Below are 23439 nucleotides of genomic sequence, written 5' to 3' on the forward strand. Positions count from 1 at the left end.
CATTAAACATTTAAATGCAGTTTTGTTATAGCACCAATAATGCTATCTGACTACACAGAAAATCTTCAAGCTCACACAAATGAAGTACCAAACAACAGCTTTCAAACCAAGCAGCAATACTATTTGTAACAGGTACATTTTAATATACTATAAATCTCACCGGTAATTCACCAAAGAATTAGTTTTCATATTTCTTTCATGTTATTGGTTCCCGTGAAACCCACCTTTAATTCCAATAATATTTAATTACCTTTTTAACACTTGCAGAAAAATCTGCTACTATTTTCAAAATGTTGTTAGTTTCAGGGAAGTCTTTGCACACATAAGGTTCTTCAGCACATATTACTCTGATTGCTAGGCCAGGACCTGAAATGCAAAGTTAGAACAGCATTACAGTAAAGAATGTGCAAGTGAACAGTCACATTTAATATGTATTATAAGAATCTCAGAAGATACAGCTTTATCACTAACTATAGTTTGTTCACTTTACAGTATTAGTTAGCTTAACAACATTTCGACCAAGATTGTACAATATACAAAATCTATTCTGAAGCAGCACTTTCGTTACTTAACTTGTACACTCAGACATCATTTACCTACATCCTAAATTGTATGGTTGTGTCAGGCAGTGGTTAGTGCCTCTGACGTTTTGCGACCAAGAGAGAGAAAGGATTGTGATTACAGCAATAAGGAGACAGTTGCCACTGCTGCCTCCTGTTATACAATGTATATGCAAAAGTTGTGGAGATTTGACAAAAACATTACAATTACAAGCTGAACACATCACTGAATAATGCTGACAGTGGAACTGCCTTGAAAGCTGATTAACACAAAATTGCTTGTAATTTGGCTTGAAGTGTCCTATTGACAACTCTTCTAATAAAAGGACAGTGGTACTCCTAAACTAATTCATAATTTTATACAGTGCCTGTGCTACTAATAGGCTGGTCTGTGCAAACTGCCAGCTACTAGGCTAATTTGTGGCACCTGCCAGCTACTACCTACAGCAAGAACTATAGGACTACTTTTGTTCCTTGCATTTTTTAAAAACAATGACATCCCTGTTAGGAGGGTTCGGTTTTCTAAAATACAATACAATTCTGAGGCTGTCTGGTCAAGAACTGTTGCTATCTCTTATAGTCCCTCATTTCTACAAAAGATAAATTGCTCTTGGGAAGGAATGACTTATATTAGTGTTCCAAGCTGGACTGTGCAAATAATATTCAGTTAGATCTCACTGTTAATAGAGTTTTTGGCCTATGGAGCTGAAAGAGAAAGCATATTAAAAAAAGCTACTGGACTAATATTTCTTTTATCACTATAAACAGCACAGTGGCTCTCTTATAAGGGGTGCTTCATCTCTAGAAAATATAAAATTTGCTTGAATATAAAGCCATGGTAGATATACCAAGTTACTTTCTCAACACTGTAGTAGGGACATAAATACTGTTTAAAAAATTAACCGTGTAAACGATTAAAAAATATTTTGTTTCAACAGTTAACTAATTAAAGGGCTGGCCAGCAGGCGCAGCTTGTGCCGCTGCGTCCAGGTGGTGCAGCTGGGGATTAATGCATGATTTAATGGGGGGCTGGCCAGCCCAGGGGTTAATGGTTAAGGTGAGTTAACCGGTAAGACTAATGCTCATCAGGTAACCAGTTAACATTTTACATCCCTACATTGTAGAGGTGAATTTTTCTTATATTCAAATATAAAACTTATTCTGAGGATTAGAATAAAAACATTAAAGACATTTGTAGTCCTTGACTTTAATGAATTACACTAACCCTAACTCCCATACCTGGGAATGGATGCCTTGAGACCAGTTCTTCTGGGAGACCAAGTTCTCTCCCTAGCACTCTTACTTCATCCTTGTGGAAGTCCTTCAGTGGCTCTATTACTCTACCCTACATAGAAAATAAAGTAATTTACATTCAAGTTGCCATGTTCAAATAGCACCTTAGTAATAACTCCAACCATCTGTTGACAGATAATGTTGTTTTAATCAAATTAGTCCTGTGAAAAGTGCCAGTACTGGGGACTAATACCTGAAGCAGAAAGGAAGGAGTGCATATGAACATTGCTTTGAGAAAATGCTTAATAGAGGGAAAATTGGATGAGAATGAATCTTCACCACACATTTAGCTTCAAAGATAGGAAAAAAAAACAGAACTGTTCCATCAGCTGCTAGAGTTGATATGCCTCTGGTCAAAGCTGGTTACATTATTTGTTGTGAATAAGCCATACAAATTTAGCCGCTTTTTCAGTTCAATCATCCACAAGCCAACCCAGAAGTCTTCAAATACATTCATTAGTCACCAAAGACTCCGGACAAAATTTCAGGTTATGGGCCAGTCACATCAACTATTTACTATATGTGTGGTGTGGTCAGTCACCTATTCTCTATAGTTCTTATATTGCATTTATCACTATAGTATCTAAGAACCTTCCAGTCATGCATTAAGCAACATGACTAACATCTGTCATGTGTTTGTTCTCTTATCCTTTGCCCGGGTGGAGAAGAGTATGGAATCAACAGAAATATAGAGCTGGAAGGGACTATGAGAAATTACCAAGTTCAGCCCTCTGTGCTGTGGCAGGACCACGTAAATGGAGACCATCCCTGACAGCTGTCTGTCCAGCCTTTTAAAAGCTGCTGTCTGTCCAGCCTTTTAAAAGCTTCCAATGACATGGATTCCACAACCTCCCTTGGAAGCCTATTCCAGAGTTTAACTGCCCTTATAGTTAAAAAGTTTTTCCTAATATCTCACCTAAATCTCCTTTGCTGCGGATTAAGCCCATTACTTCTTGCTCTACCTTCTGCAGACATGGAGAACAATTGCTCACTAGCCTCTTTATAACAGCCCTTAACTTTCTTTTAACCTTATATTATAGATCAGGTTTTCTAAACCTAGTATCATTTTTGCTGCTCTCCTCTGGTTTTTCTCCAATTTTTTCTTAAAATGTGGTGCCCAGAACTGGAAACAGTACTCCAGCTGAAGCCACACCAGTGCTTAGTAGAGTGGGACAATTACTTCCCATGTTTTAGACATAACAGTCCTGATAGCACATCCCAGAATATTAGCCTTTTTCACAACTGCATCACATTGATGACTCATTCAATTTTTTATTCACTATAACCTCCAAGATCCTTTTTAGCAGTGCTGCCACCTAGCCAGTTTTGTAGCTGTGCATTTGACTTTTCCAACATAAGTACTTTGAACTTGTCTTTATTTAATTTCATCTTGTTGAATTCAAACCAATTCTCCATTTTGTCAAGAACATCTGAATGCTGTGTCCTCCAAAGTGCTAGCAACCCCACCCAGCTTGGTGTCATCTGCAAATTTTATAAGTGTACTCTCCACTCCATTATCCAAGTCATAAATAAAAATATTGAGTAGTACCAGACCCAAGACTGACCCCTGCAGGACCCCATTAGATATGCCCTCACAGTTCGAGAGCAAATGACTGGTAATTACTCTTTGAGTACAGTCTTTCAATCAGTTGTGCAACAAATTTACCGTAATTTAATCTAGACCACATTTCCCTAGTTTGTTTAGAAAACTGTCATGTGGGACTGTGTCAAAAGCCTTACTAAAATCAAGATCGATCACATCTACTGCTTCCCCAGTAGGCCAGTAACCCTGTCAAAGAAGGAAATTAGGTTAATAAGTGGAGTGTCTTGTTTTAATAGTTTTAAAAAATATAAATAAGGGCATGTGCATGCGCACACACATTACTATATGTTTATGTTAAGGAAGGCAAGGTTAAAGAAGTGCTCCTTGTATGTGGAGTGGAAGGTGATGAGGTTTGTGATGGTGCTGAGTTCCTGTGGGAATTCATTCTACAGTTTCGGGTGAGGCCTTGAGAAAGCTGTCTCTACCTTAAGGGTAAAGCTCAAATATGAAAGAAAACTCCATTGCGACAGAGAAGTGAACTTGTTAAGCATGGTCTTCATCCTAGAGTTTTAGAAGACCTTTTGATATCCTGGGTTCGGGCCACCAAGAATCTTGTGAAGTACCAAGATCTTGAACTTGATTCAATATTCTATGAGAAGCCAGTACAGTAGAACCTCAGGGTTAGAAACACCAGAGTTATGAATTGACCAGTCAACCACACACCTCATTTGGAACCAGAAGTACAAAATCAGGCAGCAGCAGAGACCAAAAATAAAAAAAGAACAAAAAAAATCAAATACAGTACAGTACTGTGTTAAACATAAACTACTACAAAAAATAAAGGGAAAGCAGCATTTTTCTTCTGCATAGTAAAGTTTCAAAGCTGTATTAAATCAATGTTCATTTGTAAACTTTTGAAAGAACCACCATAACATTTTGTTCAGTTATGAGAGTTACGAACAACCTCCATTTCTGAAGTGTTCGTAACGCTGAGGTTCTACTGCGTAGGAAGCGTTATGCATGTGATGCATTCAAGCGTTAAGCTGTGATGCATTCATGGCAGCCAGTTTTTGCAGAGATGTGCTGTAATGTTTTGTGTCAGTTGAAGTTTCCTAAGCACTGAATGCTTCATGCCCAGGTATACTGCATCGCTATAGTACAGCTGGGCGGTTACGAAGGCATGAGTAACCAAGGGCAGGTCACTACTTGCCAGAATGGGATGGAGTCTCCTAGCCAACAAGAGTTGGTATTAAGCATTACTCTAATATGCTGCTGTGTGCGCTTAGTGTCAATAAGGAATCCCGGAGCACTCCTAAGCCATGGACTGAATTGACAAATTTTGAGTGTGTCTCTTCAACCAAAGGAGACTGCACTGTGGTTGAAACTATTCCGAATGCTTTCCTCTGCCGACCAGCATCATCTCTATCTTGCTCAGGTTCAGCTTCAACCAGCTGTTCTTCATCCATGGGCTAATTTCATCCAAGCCCTGAGCCATCTTGATGGTAGAGTTGTAGTCATATGTGGTGAAGAATAGGTAAAGCTGTGTATCATCTGTATATTTTTGGCACTTAATCCATGTGGTCTGACCAGCTCACCTAGTAGGTGCATGTAGATGTTGTACAGGACCAGTGAAAGATAACTTATCTTTGTGGACTCCACAAGTGAGGGGTCTCATTAGTGGAGGTACAGTTTCCCATCACTACTTGTTGGATAAGTCCCTCCAGAAAGGATTCAAGCATTTTAGTGTATTACCCTGGATCCCTCCTACCACTCTCAGGCACAAGAACACTATCTTATGGTTGACATTGTCAAGTGCTTCAGAGAAGTCCAGGAGGATTAAAATGGATGTCTACGTTCTATCCACTGACAACAGATCATCCATCAGTACTACTAAAGCGGTTTCAGTTCCATGTCCTGGCCTGAATCCAGACTGTGCTAGTCTAGGATAATAGCTTCAATTAGATAAACCAGTAGTGGCTTTTGGCTAGCTTCTTTATGAGCTTGCTCAAGAATGGAAGGGCTGAGTTTCTTCAGAGTTGTTTGAATTATTGTGTTTGAAGAAGAAGGGAAGATTCCTTCTTGAATGAGGGGTTGGCTGTTTCAGGCCTGAATGGCACCAATTGCCCATGAATCTCTCTCACAAGCCAAGAAAGGTAAGGGTTGGATTCACAGGTTTGGGTCAAGGCTCCCTTAGAGAGTATCCAGATCTTGTTGGAAAGTTAGTGTGCTGAACTCTGGGAATGCAGGCAGGCTACTGATTAGCGACTTGCAGGCGGGATAGATCCAGGTTGTTTGGGAAGCCTATACAAACTAGTTTTCCCCCTAAAACACATGGTATTGTTTCTGCTTTCTTATTGGGAAACAGTTTTTAAAATGGGAGAATGATGAAAAGCAAAATTTCTGATATGAATTTTTGAACAAAATCATTCATGCTGAAATTCATCAAATTGACAATTTATGAATATTTTCCTAACTATTCAGTATTGCACAAATACTCAACCCACCAAAATTACTTTAAGAGAACCATGAATCTAGAAAGATGAAGAGTAAATTAATTACACCCATTTTTATATATATATAAATATATATATTTTTTACAGTAACACCTAGAGGCCCTGACCAAAATAGGGCCCCATCACACTGGGCTTTGTACAAAGCCTCCCTAGTGTCAACAGTTATATTGATAGGAAGGTATACATACTATTTGTTTTTTCACATTTAACTTCAGATTTGGGTTACACCAAAAATAAAATAAATGTGATACTCTCATTTTTATTTACCTCTTCTCTCAGCTTTCTGATCAGCTCTGTGTCATTGTGATGAGTTTTGATTACTTCAGCTTTGCCACTTGCAACAAGGGAAGCACTTTCAATAAGATCAGGTCTTAGGGTTCCCTGAGCAAGAAAGACATCTTCAGGTTTCAGATTCATTTCTCCAATTACCTCATTGGCAATCTATAATACGGAGGGAAAAAATAAATGTTTTACATTGATCCTGAGGGATCCAAAATCATGTTGCAAACATACTTAAAGGATTAGTGAATTGCAATCCCCTCTGCTTTAGACCAACACTGATTAAGAAGAAGATTGCTCATGATAATACTCTATTCCTGAAAAGGGGAAGCCAAAAATCCTGCCCCACATTTGTCTGTTATGTATTTAGCTGAATGATTAATAAAAATAAATATTTTTTAAAAATACTTGAATTAACACTAATAGTAACAGTGCTCCTTAGCCATGTACACATCCTCCCTAAATCATTAATGATAAAACAGAAGTTAAAGTGGCTGAAAGTTGATGCAGTATTAGAAACACACCAAAACCAAGATATTAACTATCAATTTAGTCATTTGCCACTTGGTAAAAGTATGTTATTTTTAAAGCTTGTGTAATGTATATTAGCCTTTATACACAAGTCAGCCACTAAGCTGCATAGTGGACAGAATTAGCAGATCTACTCAGCTGTTTGTGACCATCAGACTATGATCAGTGGCAAACCTAATTCTGCTTCAGCTAACAGATTCTGCTTGAAGTTATGTGTTAGAGACTTGGGCTCTGGAGCAAGATGTCCTACGTTCTATCCTCACTATGTCCAACATCCACACACCAAAATATACGTGATAGCTGATGTCCTGAAGCATACATTGCCTGAGAATGGCTCTCTCGAGTGGAGTAAGACTGCATTTAAAAAAATATTTAATTGACAGTGTCCCTTTTAAATGCTAAAATAACTATAAAGCGATTACCTTCACAAAGGTGTCACCAATAATTTTTCTTTTTTCCTCAGGACTTGTAGTCATATTTAAAGTCTTGCTAATTCTTTTTCGGGGAGTTCTGTCTTCATCAGAGATTGGCAGAGTTGTTGTACCATTGTAGAATGAATGGGCTGCATTTACCACTGCACAAAATACAGAAACGTATTGACAAAACCAATGCATAATACTAAACAGGATTGCAGAAAATAAGTCTATTACTTGAAAAAGATCACTTGGAGGTCATATCTTCAGATACTCTGCATTTTACAGGGCTACTCGAGCACTCACTCATTTAAGGATTATCTGAGGTGAGGGTATTTCATCCACCTCCCTTACTAACCTATTCCACCATACAATTACTCTTGGTGAAACATTCGACCGACTATGGATGGACAAAGCTTAGCCTATATTGGGTAAGGTTTTCCTTTTGAGGAGTTGGAAGGTACAGAGGTTGCAGCTCTTTGCACTGTTCACTACTAATAGTTTAACTGAATGTGTTGTCTAACATATACCATGTTACCAGATGCCTTGACAATCTGAGCATTAGACAAAATAGTATTCATTGCCAGATTTATCAATATGCAAAAGCTACTCATGAATTACATGACTTTATGTAAACAGTATGAATGATGTGGTACTTCACTGCCTAACTTTGTCTCCTCTGATCCCATCACATCTCTGAGGAGAAACAAGCTGAGACCTTATTGGCCAAAAGGGATACCTTCTGATCTCTCACAATGTACTGCTTGTAACCCCTAGGGTGCTTCCCAGCCAGCTTTTCTGAAAATAGGTTAAAATAAATAAGTAGGCTCCCCGGAAGCCATCGTTACAACACACACCTCAAAAAGAAACTTGTTTATGAAAAAAAATTTGAAATCAGAAAGGTATCCCACACGCAAAGTGGCTTACAAAGTTAAACAATTAAGACTTATTGAAGAGTTTAGCTCACAGTTCTCTAGCTAAGAAAAAATGCTTCATATGAACAGGGAACTGCAACCTCTGAAGGCAACTGACTCATTTGCCAGTGGAAGAAAAGGAACTGATGGTTGAGGCAGATGCCAACTGTCATACAATTCCTCAATATGTACCACTGGTGAAATCGTTTAATCTCTCAGTTCAGGACATCATTTTTCACTCATCTGTGAATTAGAATCTATAAATCTAAACTTATATTTTAAATTATTTGGCTCTGGGCTTGTGTTTTCCTATGCGTTTTTATACAATGTGGCCTCAGTCCTGATTTGGATCTCTGGGGACTACCCTAATATAAATATTAAATAATTATAGTACATTTTCAGGGCTTCTAACAACTACTTTTTGATATTTAAATTCTCAAAATTTCACACATCAGTTTCATTAGACAATAAGATTATGATTAATTGTAAGCTTATGGATTTTCCTTTAGAAGACTAGCCATACTACCCTCATTTACATGAAGTATAAGTAACATGAAACATAGTACCTTTGACTTGAATTCCAAGTTTTTTGAGTGCCTCTTCCACAGATTGACTTTCCCTCTTGCGCATGAATCCATTATCTATGTGTACAGCTATGATTTGGTCTTGGTTTAAAGCCCGATTCAGGAGAGCAGTACACACTGTTGAGTCCACACCTCCACTGAGTAAAACCTAGGTTAGGGCCAGAGGGGGAAAAAAAAAATCAAACGTGTCCAAACATCTTTAGGAGAATGATCATTAGCTTAAAACTCGGACTGAATATAAGAATTACCATGATCAGAACAAGGTGTTCGGTTGTCCAATAAAAGATAATTAACTCACCTACCTTGTGTCTCTAACATCCTGGAACCAACATGGCTACAACACCACTGCAACAATAACCTACATATCACACTATACCCAATGCTTTGGAGGAAAATGAAAAGTGAAACAGTGCACTAGGCAAATTGTGCAGTACGTGAGAATGAACTTCCTAAACTGCTAGCCCAGTTTATACCCTGAAGCATGAAAACTCATTTTTTTAAGTAATCAGCATAACTACAAGTGTCAGTTTTATTCATAAGACTGGAAGTTGCAAAACCTGTTATAAACCTACTTACCAGGACTTTTGATGAACCCACTTTCTCTTTGATATCTTGAATACACGCAAGTTGTCTATTTTCTACTGTGAAGTTACCACTGCATCCAGCAATATCATAGAGAAAATTCTGCAGTATCACTTTTCCATTCTCTGTAAGGCCAACTTCGGGGTGGAACTGAACTCCATACAGTTTTTTAGATTCATTTGCTATACCTTCATGTAAAGAGATATAGTATTAAAAATTACAACAACATGAAAAGGCCATATATAATTGTAAAAATGTATACTGTGTCCTCCTCAATACTCTGGTTTGAGCTGGCAGATTAATTCATAGCAAAATATTTTAAAAACAATAGTCACTAGAATTAGGTTGATTGTACAGCATCCTAACACTTTTCCTTTTACACACAAAATTCATGTGTTTTAGACATTTCTGTGACACGGTTCCTTTGCTCAATGAAGATATTTAAGCAGTAATTTGGCAGGTGTTGCTGAACTGAGACTCTACACTTTCCACATTTGGGATGAGGTGTCAATACTTAGGAGGAGGTAAAACCCCACAGAGCATGAACTGCTGCTGCTGAACTGCCTTTCCCACGTACTGGTGTTATTTTTTTGTCCTCGTTAACTTTGTTCTTTGAGATTTTAGGTGGGATTTCAAAGTGGGCAGCTATTCTTTAAGTTTCTTTCTTCGGTTTTGTCTATTAACAGTAGATCACTAGTTATAGTAGAACCCTGTTTATCCAACCCTCCCTTAACCAGCTCTCTGCATTTACTGAGCCACCAGGACTCCAGGGAAAGAAGCAGATGATCACTCCTGTGACCACTAAATGGCACTGCAGCATCTCATTTTCCCATTCTCCCGTTTATCCAGAGTTTTTGTTATCTGATCTGGCCCCGGTCCCAATTAGACTGGATAAACAGGATTCCACTATACGTAACGTTCTCCTTATGTTTGAGGGTGGGTATATTTATGGGTGGATTTCCCTAAAACAACTCAGAGATTAAACTATATCTGGAGTCCATTTTTCTCCTTGAAATCATTAGAATTACAGACTCGAATCTGCATTTTTGTGCTTTAAAGAGACTTACGTACTTCATCTGCTTGATTATGTTTTCTCCAAGAAAGCAGAAAGTCAAAAGAGAAGGAACAATTTAAAAGTTCCAATCACTATACCATGACACAAAAGGTGGTGTAAAATGTGAGGGGAAAATGGTTACCTACTTAGAACAGTTGTTCTTTGAGATGTGATACAGATGTGTATTTCATGTGGGTGTACGCTCCCCATACACCAGAGCCGGAGAACTTTGCTTTATAGTACCTATAGGTGCAGCACTTGCACCCCATGGCCATAACCTCTCCCATGTGTAGTAAGGTCCCACAGAGGATCCAGCTCTTTAACCAGTGAGTAGAGATGAATGGCTCCTTTTAAGAACCTCATTGCCATGGAGTTTGAACTGACTTCTGATGGATAGGTGGATGAAATGCCAATATTGTCACCAGGTGGACTCTCAAAGAACCAAGCACAAGATCAGAAGACTGAAGGTAACAGGTACTCTAAGATGTCCTGGATACAAGCCCGGGTTGGTTGAACTCCCTGGGCTAACGATCAACAATAAGAATGGTTTCCTCTTGGCTGAACAGGCTGGAGGCTTCCTACTGTTGAGCAAGACTTGCCAGACCTCCTCCAAACATCATTCCTCCTCCTCATCAAATCATGAAGCATCCATGCTGTAAGATGCAAGGAGCTGAGAGCTGGAAGCAAAAACTGACTGTGATGCTGACTCAGGAGGCCAGGATGAAGAGGAAGGGATACGGGAGGCCAAACTAATAACACGGGGAGGTTGGAGAACGAACATTGTCTTGGCAACATTGATGGTCCAGTGTCAGCTTGAGAACGACATGTGGGCATGTGGGATTATTGGAATTGGAGGAAAAGCACACAAGAGTACTGATTCTCAGATCAGGTGAAAAGCATCGGTCAAGGAGCCCGGAATGAGACTCCCTCGAGAGCAGAATAGACGGCATTTCTTGTTTCTCTTGTGGCAAACAGGTTGTCGGGATGCCTCAAACTGCAAAGAAGGACCGCAGGACCCTCGGCTTCAGAGACCACTCGTGATTCAGGAACAAATTCCTGACGAGGTGATCCGCTAAGTGATTAGTCATGGGGGTAATATTTTCCCTGGTGCAAAACTGCCAGAGCCTGATTGCCTCTTGACAAAGCATGTTGGAGCATGCTCCCCCCTGCTCGAGGACCAGTGTTTCATGAGAGGGGTCCCCAAAAAGGGATCAGGTAGGAGGGTAGAGAGGAACTATGAGACATAACCTGATCTTAAGGTGCTTAAGTCTTAGTTCTCTGTTGTAAACAAGTCCCAAACACAGTAAAAGTTGGCCAGCCTGTCCGCAAACAGGGGAGACAGAGAAGGAGAAGTTACTCTTGGATCACTGTCCTGGACATACAAGTCAAAATGGGCACTTGCTAGATTCTGGAGCAGTGAGAAGGGGAGGGGAAGAGGGCAGTGGACATCTGGTTAAGCCCAGAACTAGAAGACCTTCTCCTTTGAGATCTGTGGCTCTCTCTGGAGTAGTCCTGCTGCCACATAGAAAGGGCGGGGCCAAAGGGCCAAAAAAACCCCAAACAATGCTGTGAGCAGTATTGCTGTTGAGGCTGCTGACTGCCATAGTGGCATCTCTTCGTGGCTGGAGTATATACTTCCAAAGCATGCGAAGTAGCTTGGGAGTGTTTAAAAGAGTGCAAGGTTTTGTCGGTCTTCTCTGAAAATAAAACCCAACCACCAAATGGTAAGTCCTCAATGGTCTGCAGCAGTTCAGACACTATGCCGAAATTCCATAGCCATGAGGCCTTCTTGTGGTCACAGCTAATGCCATAATTCTGGCTGCAGCATCTGCCATGTCCAGAGCTGACTGCAACAAGGTCTTGGCCAAAATATGGCCTTCTGCAACGAATGCCATAAATTCTTCCCTGGAGGATTCCAGCAGCTTGTCCGCAAACTTAGATATGGCTGCCCAACTGACAAAGTCATATTTAGAGAACGCCTGCTGATTCTTTATGTGCATTTGCAGGGAAGAGGAGGTATAAATCTTCCTTCCCATTACATCCATCCTTTTGGACTCTTTGTCCTTTGGGGTAGACTTATACCTTCCCTGCCAAGCTCTGTCACTTGCTGCAGTCACCACCTGGCAGTTAGGAGCTGGGTGGGAGTAGAAACTCTCAAACCCTTGCATAGGAACGAAGTACCATTTCTCCAAATGCTTCGCTGTAGGGGTCAACAAAGCTGGTGTAATTCAGAGGGCCATTGCAGGCTCCAGGAGAGCCTCATTTATCGGGAGCGCTACTCTTCCTGGAGTTGATGGTTGGAGAATATCCAGCAGTTTAGGCATATTCTCCTGCAGGAGTTCCGCCAGAATACCCAAGGTAGTGACCATCAGCATCAGGAGGTCCTGGTATGCCTTAAAGTCCTCGGGCACCAAGAGAGAGGAAGATTCTCACATGGGAGTCATCCGGGGAGGACGAGGAGACGGTCTGCTGCACCAATGACAACACCTGTTCTTGTACCACAGAATCTGGTCAGAAGAGCCCAGCAAGTCCAGGGAGAATTAACTCAGTGGTCGCTCACAGCTTAGATGGTATGGGAGTGGAAGCCACCATTGGGACCAGTGATCTTGTTATGGAGCAGGTTGAGGATTGGGACCTCAGGGATCAAGGAGTGTCCCAGGGTTCCAAGGGGGCCACTGGGCATACAGATAAGAAACTGGTGTCCATAGGCACTGGGCCAAAAGCCCATCCCGATTGCAGGACAGATGCTGATCTTGGTACCAGTGATGATCCAAAGGTAACCTCTGGATCCTATCTGACAAGGAGAGGGAAGAGGGATAGGATACAGAAGGACCTAGACAAATTGGAGGATTGGGCCAAAAGAAATCTGATGAGGTTCAATAAGGATAAGTGCAGGGTCCTGCACTTAGGACGGAAGAACCCAATGCACAGCTACAGACTAGGGACCGAATGGCTAGGCAGCAGTTCTGCGGAAAAGGACCTAGGGGTGACAGTGGACGAGAAGCTGGATATGAGTCAGCAGTGTGCCCTTGTTGCCAAGAAGGCCAATGGCATTTTGGGATGTATAAGTAGGGGCATAGCGAGCAGATCGAGGGACGTGATCGTTCCCCTCTATTCAACGTTGGTGAGGCCTCATCTGGAGTACTGTGTCCAGTTTTGGGCCCCACACTACAAGAAGGATGTGGATAAATTGGAGAGAGTCCAGCGAAGGGCAACAAAAATGATTAGGGGTCTGGAACACATGACTTATGAGGAGAGGCTGAGGGAGCTGGGATTGTTTAGCCTGCAGAAGAGAAGAATGAGGGGGGATTTGATAGCTGCTTTCAACTACCTGAAAGGGGGTTCCAAAGAGGATGGCTCTAGTCTGTTCTCAATGGTAGCAGATGACAGAACGAGGAGTAATGGTCTCAAGTTGCAGTGGGGGAGGTTTAGATTGGATATTAGGAAAAACTTTTTCACTAAGAGGGTGGTGAAACACTGGAATGCGTTACCTAGGGAGGTGGTAGAATCTCCTTCCTTAGAGGTTTTTAAGGTCAGGCTTGACAAAGCCCTGGCTGGGATGATTTAACTGGGAATTGGTCCTGCTTCAAGCAGGGGGTTGGACTAGATGACCTCCTGAGGTCCCTTCCAACCCTGATATTCTATGATTCTAAGAGAACCCCAACTTGGATCTTGAGTAATCCTAGAGGTTCTGTGATAACAACATGGGAGCCAGCCCCGATGGGGCAAACAACTGATTGGATTCATCTGAAGCCCAGTAAGGTGGTGGGACCAGTGTCAAAGAAAAGTGGGGAATCGGCAACAGTGGTACTAAATGAGACACATTCCTCCCTAGTACCAGGAGAGGCATCAACACCAAAGCCGGGAATAGACTTGATGATGGGATCTGCTGCCAAGATAAAGAAGGCACTGAAGGATGTTCCAGCATCAAGGGCGCCTTCGATGCCAGTCCTGGCCTCTACTTGATAGTCAGCTGCCCAGATGGTAAGAGCTGTGGTGCCAACAGACCTGGTGGCTCTGTAACATGGGCAGAAGGTGCCAAGGGCACAACAGAGGACAAGCTGGCAGAAGCCAAAGCACCAGAGGACTCCTGAACCAGCAGAGGGTCCGGAATTGAGAGGTAAACCATGTATGATGCCACCTGGTATGTTGTCAGCATGGAAAGAGTTGGCACTGAAGCAATGTTGTTGGTACTGGACTCAAAGGACACCTCATGGCCAGAACCGGAATTCACGGTATGGGCCCTTTGCTGCTCTTGGTATGGTACCGGGGAGCAGCTGGATGGATCTGCTCCATCCCATGTGCTGAAGGAAGTATGGTGCTGGTCAGCACTCCTCCTAGATGAGGAGTCGGAGTTTCCCTGAATCCTGGAATGATCCCAACTTGTTTTACTGGACCTCTTCCTCACCACACCACAAGTGGGTGAACAACCCTTTTTCTCTTGGGGATAAACAGATCTGAAGACAACTGCTGATTACATGAGGGCCTCTGTGCCGAAGCGGGCCTCATGGTCTGCTCCAGAAGGTGCTGCTTCAGCTGCAAGTCTCTCATCACCTAAGTCCCCTTGGTGAATGACTTGCAGATGGAACACCTCTCTTTAATGTGTCGCTCGCTAAGATACGACAAGAACCTCGTTTGGAGGCTGCTGTTGCAGATGACCCCCCTATATGACAGACAATGAATGAACCCTGGTGAGGTCATCACACAAGGCAGCCAACTACTCTACTAACACTAAACTAACACAAACTAAACCTAAGGTACTACTGTTATTATATACAGAAAAGTTATCAGAAAACAGAGCAGAAATGTGAGGTGAGGACCCACACAAAGCTCCAACTCTAGCCACAGGCAGTGCGAAGGAACTGTGAGGGTTCAGAGCGGCAGTGACCTTATATGACTGGAGGTGTGGGGGATTTGCTACGGCCACTGGGCATGAATGCCCCCCCTATAGGTATTGTTAGGCAACGTTCCCCAGCTCCAATGTACAGGGCACACAAACCTACATGGAACACATGGCCACATCTACCTGAAGAAGAACAGACTTTCTTTCCATCTCTACTAGTCATTACTGCTTTTGAAACAGTACAATTTAGAGTCCTGCAACCTGCTCTGAAGTCAATGGGACTCGACTAAAAGTGTCAGATCTAGGTTGGAAAACAATTGGACTCTGTTGGGCTTGGGTTGAGTTGGCTCTCCTCCTGCCTGTGGGGGTCAGTCGGGTGGCTACAGCATGCCTTGCTCCTGCTAGCCATTGTCACCTCACTGTGCTGTGTGATCTGCGGCCTGAGTGCGCTGCTGGTGCATGCAGCTGTCCGCAGCCACCACTGTGCCAACCCCAGGCAGAAAAAGAGCAGAACACATGGGCAGGAGGCAGTCATGGCACTGACTCAGGTTTGCGGGGGAAGGGTTGGGGAGGAGTCAAAACTCAACTCTACCATCTCAGGTGGAGTGGGGTTGGGTCTGGTTCAGGTCCAGCCTAAAAATTAGGCCCAACCAGACTTCTAATCTAATTACCTTATCAGAAAAATACCCCTAAACAAACTGAAACAGGGATCATTTCCAAAGTTTCACTAGAAGCCATACTAGCAGCTATTCAAACCCTACAGTATAAAGTTTGATGTGTTTGAATCAAAGTTGTATCTGTCTTCAGCAGAAATATACCTGGAATAAAGAACCCTAGCTGTTGAGAAAAACTTGAAAAATCTAGGTGAAAAGGTTAATGAAGCACAGATGCAAAAAAATTCTCTAGAGGTTTTTTTGTATTTCTTTAAAAAAGAGCTTTTTTGGATTAGAAAATTTAGTTTATTGAAAACTTTATAAAAGCGACTCATAAGAATATTAGGTTTTCTAGAATCTTTTGAAGGAAAGGAATTATTTGAAATAATTTTGTGTTTGCCAAATTCCTTTACCAAATTTGACTCTAATTACATATTGTAAAAATATTCCATATACCTCTCAAATCTCTCCCATTTAAATTGCCTACTTCATCAGTGTTATAAGGAGGTTAGACTAGAAATAATAGTGGTCCCTTCTGGTGTGTGTGGGTTTTTTTTTTTTTTAAAAAGCTATGAATCTATCTTAACTCATACATTTTTAGGCCCTGATCCTGCAAACAGTTATGCATGGAGTCACTCCATTGAAACTATGTACTTGGATAAAGGTTTGCATATAAGTGTTTGCAGGATGGGGCCATAGTGAATCTGTCATCACCATGGAACTAGAAATGTATTTTGGACTATCGTATGGAAAATGATGGCTACAACACAATTTATAGATGAAAAGCTCTTTATTTGTTCTGATATTAGCAGAACAACTCAGAATCATAGAAGAAAATTGGTGGCACTACATCCTGAATTCCTGTCATCAGGTTTTCCAGCTAAGATTGTGGCAATAAAACTAAAGCTTATAAACAAAACACCCAACCACCCCAACCCACACACACACTTAAGACAATGCCAGTCTTGCTGTTAATACAATTAGGCTGAAAGGAAGCTCACCTCAACTACGATAACATAATAGTATGTAGATGATCTGGATAATTCTGTATTGCATGGCTATAAAAGGGTGACGTTCAAAAGTGATCTGATTTTTGTATTACTCTTGCATTTTGGTGTATTCACTAACAAAAAAAAACTTCATTAAAGCACAGTTCAGACTGTTTAGCAGTACTTTGTTCCCTTCCAAAACATGGAAGTTAGCTGTCAAAAATCAGATACCTTGGAGAACCAGGAAAAATATTCAACCACACAATACAAATACTAGGAAACCAGGAAATATAGTTAATGTCATGCTTTCCACACGATAGCCTCAAAGAAATTTCAGGCCTCATCTACAATTAAAAGTTGTACCAGTATTACTATTCCAGTTAAAAAAACCTATACCCCTAACAAATAGTTATATTGGTACCAAATCCTAGTGTGGATGCAATTATACCAGTTTTTTTAAAAAAAGATGCCTTACAATGGTATGGTTTATTCTCCTTCCTGTATGGGAATAAGTAATATCAGTATAAGCAGTTCTATACAGTATATAGATTTTACAGCACTTTGGAAACTGGCTCTAAACCGAATACTTTGCTTAACCTCAACTATGATTAGGCAAGGGCCCCACCATTATACAAGAACTTTTGGATGTGCTTGAGAGTTCTACTTTTTCTTCTTTGCCCACACAATGTTTTAAAGGATTTCAAAAATTTGGGGGTGGGTTGGAGTTTCTTATAATGAGAATCTATAACACTTGCCAGTTTCCTTTTTAGTAGTTACATAATTGTAATTTTATTTAAAAGCTGAATAAGGACTTCAGAAAAGTAATCTTGACTACTGGCTATAGTAGGTTCGCTATTCAAACTGTATTTACCTACACATCCTGCAGGTGACAGTGCTACAGATCAAATATAGCACTGTGCCTGACTGGTGGTTAATGGAGACCAGCCTACAGAACGCTGGTCTTCCAACAATTCAGCAGTTTCTATCCTGGACCTTTCCTCAAGGATTTAAAGTAAGAGTCACATGAGTGGCTTAAGATTTCACAAAGTGGCTCAGTAAACATAAGACTAACCTATAATCTGCTGGCTGCAGAAAAGGTGGTTTGAGTCAGTGAGTTGCAAGCTGGGTTAATAATTTAAGTACGTTTTCTAAGTTAACTTTCAGGGCCTACATCTACACACTTCCCCTGTGACCTTCTATGCAAGAGATTTGAAAGATTTCTTTTAATACTGCAATTCTTTTTACTCCGTTAAAAAAAGTTAAAATGACAATAGTAAATAGTAAAAATAGTAAATAGTAAATTAGAGCAAACTAATTAAACACAATTGATAATCAAAACTAAAGAATTCTTGAAATCAAGTTTACTTTTCTCTGATGCCTTTTCTAACATTTCTCAACTTGAACATTTAAATAAAACAAGTCATTTCTGCATCAGTTTCAGTCTTTTTCTTTACTAGCACAATGGTACAATGTTTGGGTTAAAACACTAGAGAAATGTAATCTTGAGTTTCATAAAAGCTTATTTTTACAACACTTAAATTCTGTGCCACAATTCACCAGATAACTTCCCTTTAAAAAAAAAAAAAATTCAAGAGACAAGTGAGAATTGTATAGAATACATACCTGCTACAATGTTCCCAGATTGTGAAACGATTTTGAACCCATCAGCTACTTTATCGACACTATCACCATGAGTGAGCAGCACAATCTCCTCCTTCTGAAGGCCCCTAAACACAGGATAAAAACAGAATCAGTGAAAGTACAAACAAGAACATCTAACTTTATTTGTATAGTTAATTGCGAAATATTAAAAATTTTAGTACACCACAGATTTTCTGATACAACTTCAAATTTCCATTTTAACTTTTTGCTGACAGACATTTTAGTTCAGATTGACTCATGTTCTGATGGTTCTTTTGAATCCAAGCCTATTCTACTTGGACTTCTGTGGATAAAGGGGGGGAAATGGGCAGTGCTTAAAAAAAATTAATTAACAAAGCTTCCTTAAGCCTGAATTTAGGAAAGGTGATAAGGACAAACTTGTCCTGATGGTCCTTAAACTTTACAGGATAGGGTGTGAAGCTCCATGATGCTTCTGGAAGAAGAAATAGTCACAGGAATTAGGACCTTTTGGTACAGTAAATTGATTGGATTCTTACAAGGGGCTGAAAGAGAGGTGCTCTGGCAATACTCAGAATCAAATTTTCTTTTATAGAATACTAAGAACCAAGTTTAAAGGGACAGAAGTCCTCAATGGTTTCAGTTTTTCCATGGCTTTCAGGAACTTGAAAAAAGAAAAGGAATACTTATGGCACCTTAGAGACTAACAAATTTATTTGAGCATAAGCTTTCGTGAGCTACAGCTCACTTCATCAGATGCTCAAATAAATGTTAGTCTCTAAGGTGCCACAAGTACTCCTTTTCTTTTTGCGGATACAGACTAACACGGCTGCTACTCTGAAACCTGTCTTCAGGAACTTGGATACCTATGGATGCTAGCTAATACCAAAGTGACCTACAGTACAACACAATGCTTCAACAGCTGTAGAACTTGCCTTAATGCAAAAATTCCCAGGCTGTGGTCCCTGGCACACTTTATGGTGCCACACCAATAAAGCATTCCTTGTTTAAATTAAACATTTAAAAAATGTTTTAGACTATAACAATACAGCGCACTCTCAAGTAACATGCATTTAAAGATCCAAGGGTGAAGAATATAGCAAAAAAAACCCTTACCTTTACAGCAAATGTAAGTATGGGGTGATTATTCTTTTTAAAAAGAAAACCACATAGGGGTTTGCTTGTTTTAAAAAGACAGAGACCGGAGTTCTCCATACAAATATGCATACCAATATGTGTGCTTAATTGGGCCATTAACTGCCTCAATATTTGTATGTACAACTGCCTAATTTACATGCATAGTTGCAATAGCTATATAAGCAAATGGTGGGCAATTTCATATAAGCATGGGTGAAACTCCATTTTCTACCGTATAAATCTAGCCTATGTCTATACTGTCACTAGCTTTCAATTCTAGAATGGCATTTCCCCTACCATTTTTGTAGCTAGAAGTGCCTGCATACCTGAACAGTGAGCACGTGTTATCCAGAGTAATGCTGAAAACTCCATCTTCTCTAACATCTTTTTTGTGCACTGTACCTCCAAATACCTTATTCATCATCTGTCAAATCAGAAACATTGTAATTACCTTACAATATAAGTTCCAACTGTCCAACATAATTTCCATTTAATATATTCACCTTGCTCTCCCTATAACTTTAACCTGCTGGCCAAGACAACCGTTAGTCACTGAAACCTCCTGCAGAAAAGGTCACTCTTATACCAGTTATAGAATGTTACTACTATCATACAGTCAGAATCTTCATTATTTCTCACTATTCAATGATCAATCTCCTCTTCTGCTGGCTTCCTGGCAGCACAGCTTGGAACCATTCCTATTATAAATTGACTAAGTAGGCCACCATTAATGCTATTAAGTCAAGAACTTTAGTGGCAGGCTTTGGATTCTACCAATTCTTCTATTTGCCCTTTTGTTCTTTCAAACCAATCAATATGGCTTCTCTTTGCACTGTAGCATTCTCTTGGCCAGAAGAGAATCAAGAGGCCTATTTTCACATATACTAGATGCAATTTATACCAACATTTCAGAACTAACAGGAGTTCCATTAGTATGCACTCTGGCCTAAATTCTGACTTCAGAAACATGCACCTAGCTCTCTTTTACGACAATGGAAGATGTGCACATGTGAGAGCAGATTGTAACGTCGTTTCAACCCAGACCTCTGTGAATAATCATGTCTACATAAATACTTACTTCTGAACATACTTTCTATGTATTTATGCTTCTTCCCCACCTAACTTCTTGAAATGAAATCATAATACAGCCTATATCACTTCTGTTGATTGGCTAGTCGGCCATTTGTGTACCATAAAACAGATCAAACAAAAGTTATGCATCCTAGGTCCCAATAATTCTGAAAGCAAGGAGCCATACATAAATGTGAGACCCTCCTATTCTGGCTGTAAGAAGAACATAAGTAGGCTTGGCAGAATAAAATTCTTATTTTATTTTTTTATAATTTCAACAGATAATATTGATATTTAGTTTTAAGCATTTTTTAGATTTAATTTTCAAAATTGCAGGACAAAATGGTGGGGGCGTAGCAGTCAGACAATAATTATCTAATGACAGTAGATACTGAGATTTAAAAAGTTAAAGCTACCTACATGGCCCTCCTGCTCTGGCATCACTATCAGTGGACTCTAATAAGTCCTCAAAGAGCATTCCTCGTATTTTGCCGAGGTGTAAATTTTGATTCATCATTGATGAAAATTAAATCTAATCCTTCCAAGCCTAAATATAAGGCATGTAATAAATAGCTGACACTATAAAAGAATGGATGCATATTACAGGTGAATTATAATGTAGTGCGGGGGAGGGAAGAGGAGGATCAACACTGAATGCCTAAATGCGAAGATTTATTTTTATGACTCACTGAATAATAAAAAACATAAAATACAGAACTCCTGTTCTTTCTGATCTGAAATGTTACAACAGCCTTAAAGAAGAAATATTCTGTAGTGTATATTTTCTATTATATGGTATTCTTTTTTTCCTGTTCTTGCTAATTGCTTTTTCTGAGAATCAGTGAGAACTGTAATCAACCATTTTGAAGAACACACTTGATTTGGCAATATTAGTGACTAGCATATTGGTAATGATTTTAAGATTAGACATTGTTTCTACTACAATATCAACTAACCCAATTTCTAGTTTCAAACAAACATGAAATCTGTTTATCTATTTTTCCATCAGTAGAGTTGCTCCTGAAAACTATCCTAAGGAGTGTTCTACATGCAAAAACAAAGGGATGAGCTATTTAAATGAGCAAACTACTCCAACTGTTTGAAGAAGAGCATTCCTCAATACCAGCTAAACTAAACAAGTTAATCGCTATGCAACTTCTTATTAAAAACATGATAAATGTATAGTAGAATCCAAAGTCAGCATAGTTAGAAAGGGAGAACATAAGTATTTCTTATGCTATTTTCACGACAGAGCCCAGAGAAGAGTATGTATATAATATACTCAGTATCTTCAAAACTACCATCATCTGCACTTTTTCTAAAATGAAATTCTGCATGCAAGGTTTATTTATCCTGTTAATTACACTTAAGCTACATATGAAAAAGTTATTCTAGTAGTTAAGACTTAGATGAGTGTCAGAATTAAGACCTGGACCTAAAACAATATTTGTAGACAAACAGATCCATGATTAGCACCTGCATGCCATAGCAGATTCCAAGAACCGGTTTCCCTATTGTAAATATTGCTGGGTCAAACCAAGGTGCATCTTCCGCATACACAGAGTTTGGTCCTCCAGATATGATGATAGCCCTGCAAACAAGATAGATTAAAAAAGATTAAGGGAGTTCAAAATAATAAACATTTACATTTTAAAAACTCTTTGTTTGCATTAAATGTTGAGAGACTTATGGTGATCCCTTGCATACTTACAGTTTGCCTGGCGCTTACACCCTAAAGCAAAGATGCTCACATTTCGCACACTGGGATGGGTAAAAATGGCAACTTGCCAGAACTGAGAGCATATCAATTTGCATAGCTTTTGTACCAAAACCAAATAATAGGTGCAAGCCACCCTAAAACATGATTGTAACAACTGTGTATTTACTGAACTGGGGTTTCTTTGTTTGTTTTTTTTGTTTTAAATGGTAGGGCTAGATTCACAAAGGGACTATGAGATATTCAAGCATGGGTCTCAGTCTCTCCAATTGAAGCTATTGCATTGTGTATTATAGACTTAAAAAAATAAACATGCATTGGGCCAGAGAAAGAGAATTAGAATTACTCTATAGTCCAATAGTTATGGCACTCACTTAAGAGGTGAGAGAGCCACATTCAAATCCCTTCTCCTCAGAAGGCAAAGGAGTCTTCCACATCCCAGGAGAGTGCCTTAACCACTGGGCACTCCCCACCACCTCCTCTCCCACCAACCCATTTTGTGTGGAGCTAGGCATGCACCATCACCTTGCTCCAGGAGAGAGTTCACAGCTGTGAATCCCCAGTGGAGACAGGCACCTCTGCCTCCCATCAGCCTGGACTTTGGCAGGAACATCCTGAAAGAGGCAGTGCTTAGGACCCACCCCTCTCCTTGGCATCTGCTATTGGATAGGACCCACCCCTCTCCTTGGCATCTGCTATTGGATAGGTTAGGCAGCTCCCCACTCAACTCACTGTTTTTTCCCCATTCTCAAGCACCTTTCCCCTCTCCATTCACTGTAGAAGGAGCCTACGCACTTAACTTAGGGGTTTTAGATCCTAGATCACATTCATTAATTGAAGTGACAGTTGCAAGACTGGGGAGAAGAAAGACACTGGGTTAAAGATGTCAATAAAAGAAAACCTCTCCTAACATTGCATATAGTGCCTCCAAAGGCCACATCGCTTTCCTCATTAGTTGAAAGGGGCAACACAATGCACATGGGTGACACCCATTAACACAGGCAGAAGTTAACCATGTAAACCCATTCATGCATTTGTGAAACAAAGGTCCTTTTCATTGCAACAGTTTTCATTTTAAAACAAACAGCATGTTTGTCTTTATATGTCAGATACTTAAATTATAAATTTATTAACAAAGGTACC

The 23439-nt window shown here is 40.1% G+C and overlaps 1 protein-coding gene across 2 annotated transcripts in view; it reads right to left on the reverse strand.

The window, feature by feature from the left end:
* Positions 1-23439, reverse strand: part of GMPS (guanine monophosphate synthase) — a 62647-nt gene that overhangs the window by 19187 nt on the left and 20021 nt on the right. For both annotated transcript variants that reach the window (XM_075132173.1, XM_075132172.1), the window contains exons 3-11: positions 22056-22170; positions 19835-19932; positions 18375-18478; positions 9207-9400; positions 8613-8778; positions 7142-7293; positions 6177-6350; positions 1800-1905; positions 251-366 (exon numbers count right to left, since the gene is read on the reverse strand). In XM_075132173.1, the coding sequence (XP_074988274.1) occupies positions 251-366; positions 1800-1905; positions 6177-6350; positions 7142-7293; positions 8613-8778; positions 9207-9400; positions 18375-18478; positions 19835-19932; positions 22056-22170 (1225 nt within the window). The remainder of the gene's footprint in view (positions 1-250; positions 367-1799; positions 1906-6176; positions 6351-7141; positions 7294-8612; positions 8779-9206; positions 9401-18374; positions 18479-19834; positions 19933-22055; positions 22171-23439) is intronic.

Source organism: Caretta caretta, chromosome 9 (assembly GCF_965140235.1).
Source record: "Caretta caretta isolate rCarCar2 chromosome 9, rCarCar1.hap1, whole genome shotgun sequence".
NCBI classification, from domain to species: domain Eukaryota; kingdom Metazoa; phylum Chordata; order Testudines; family Cheloniidae; genus Caretta; species Caretta caretta.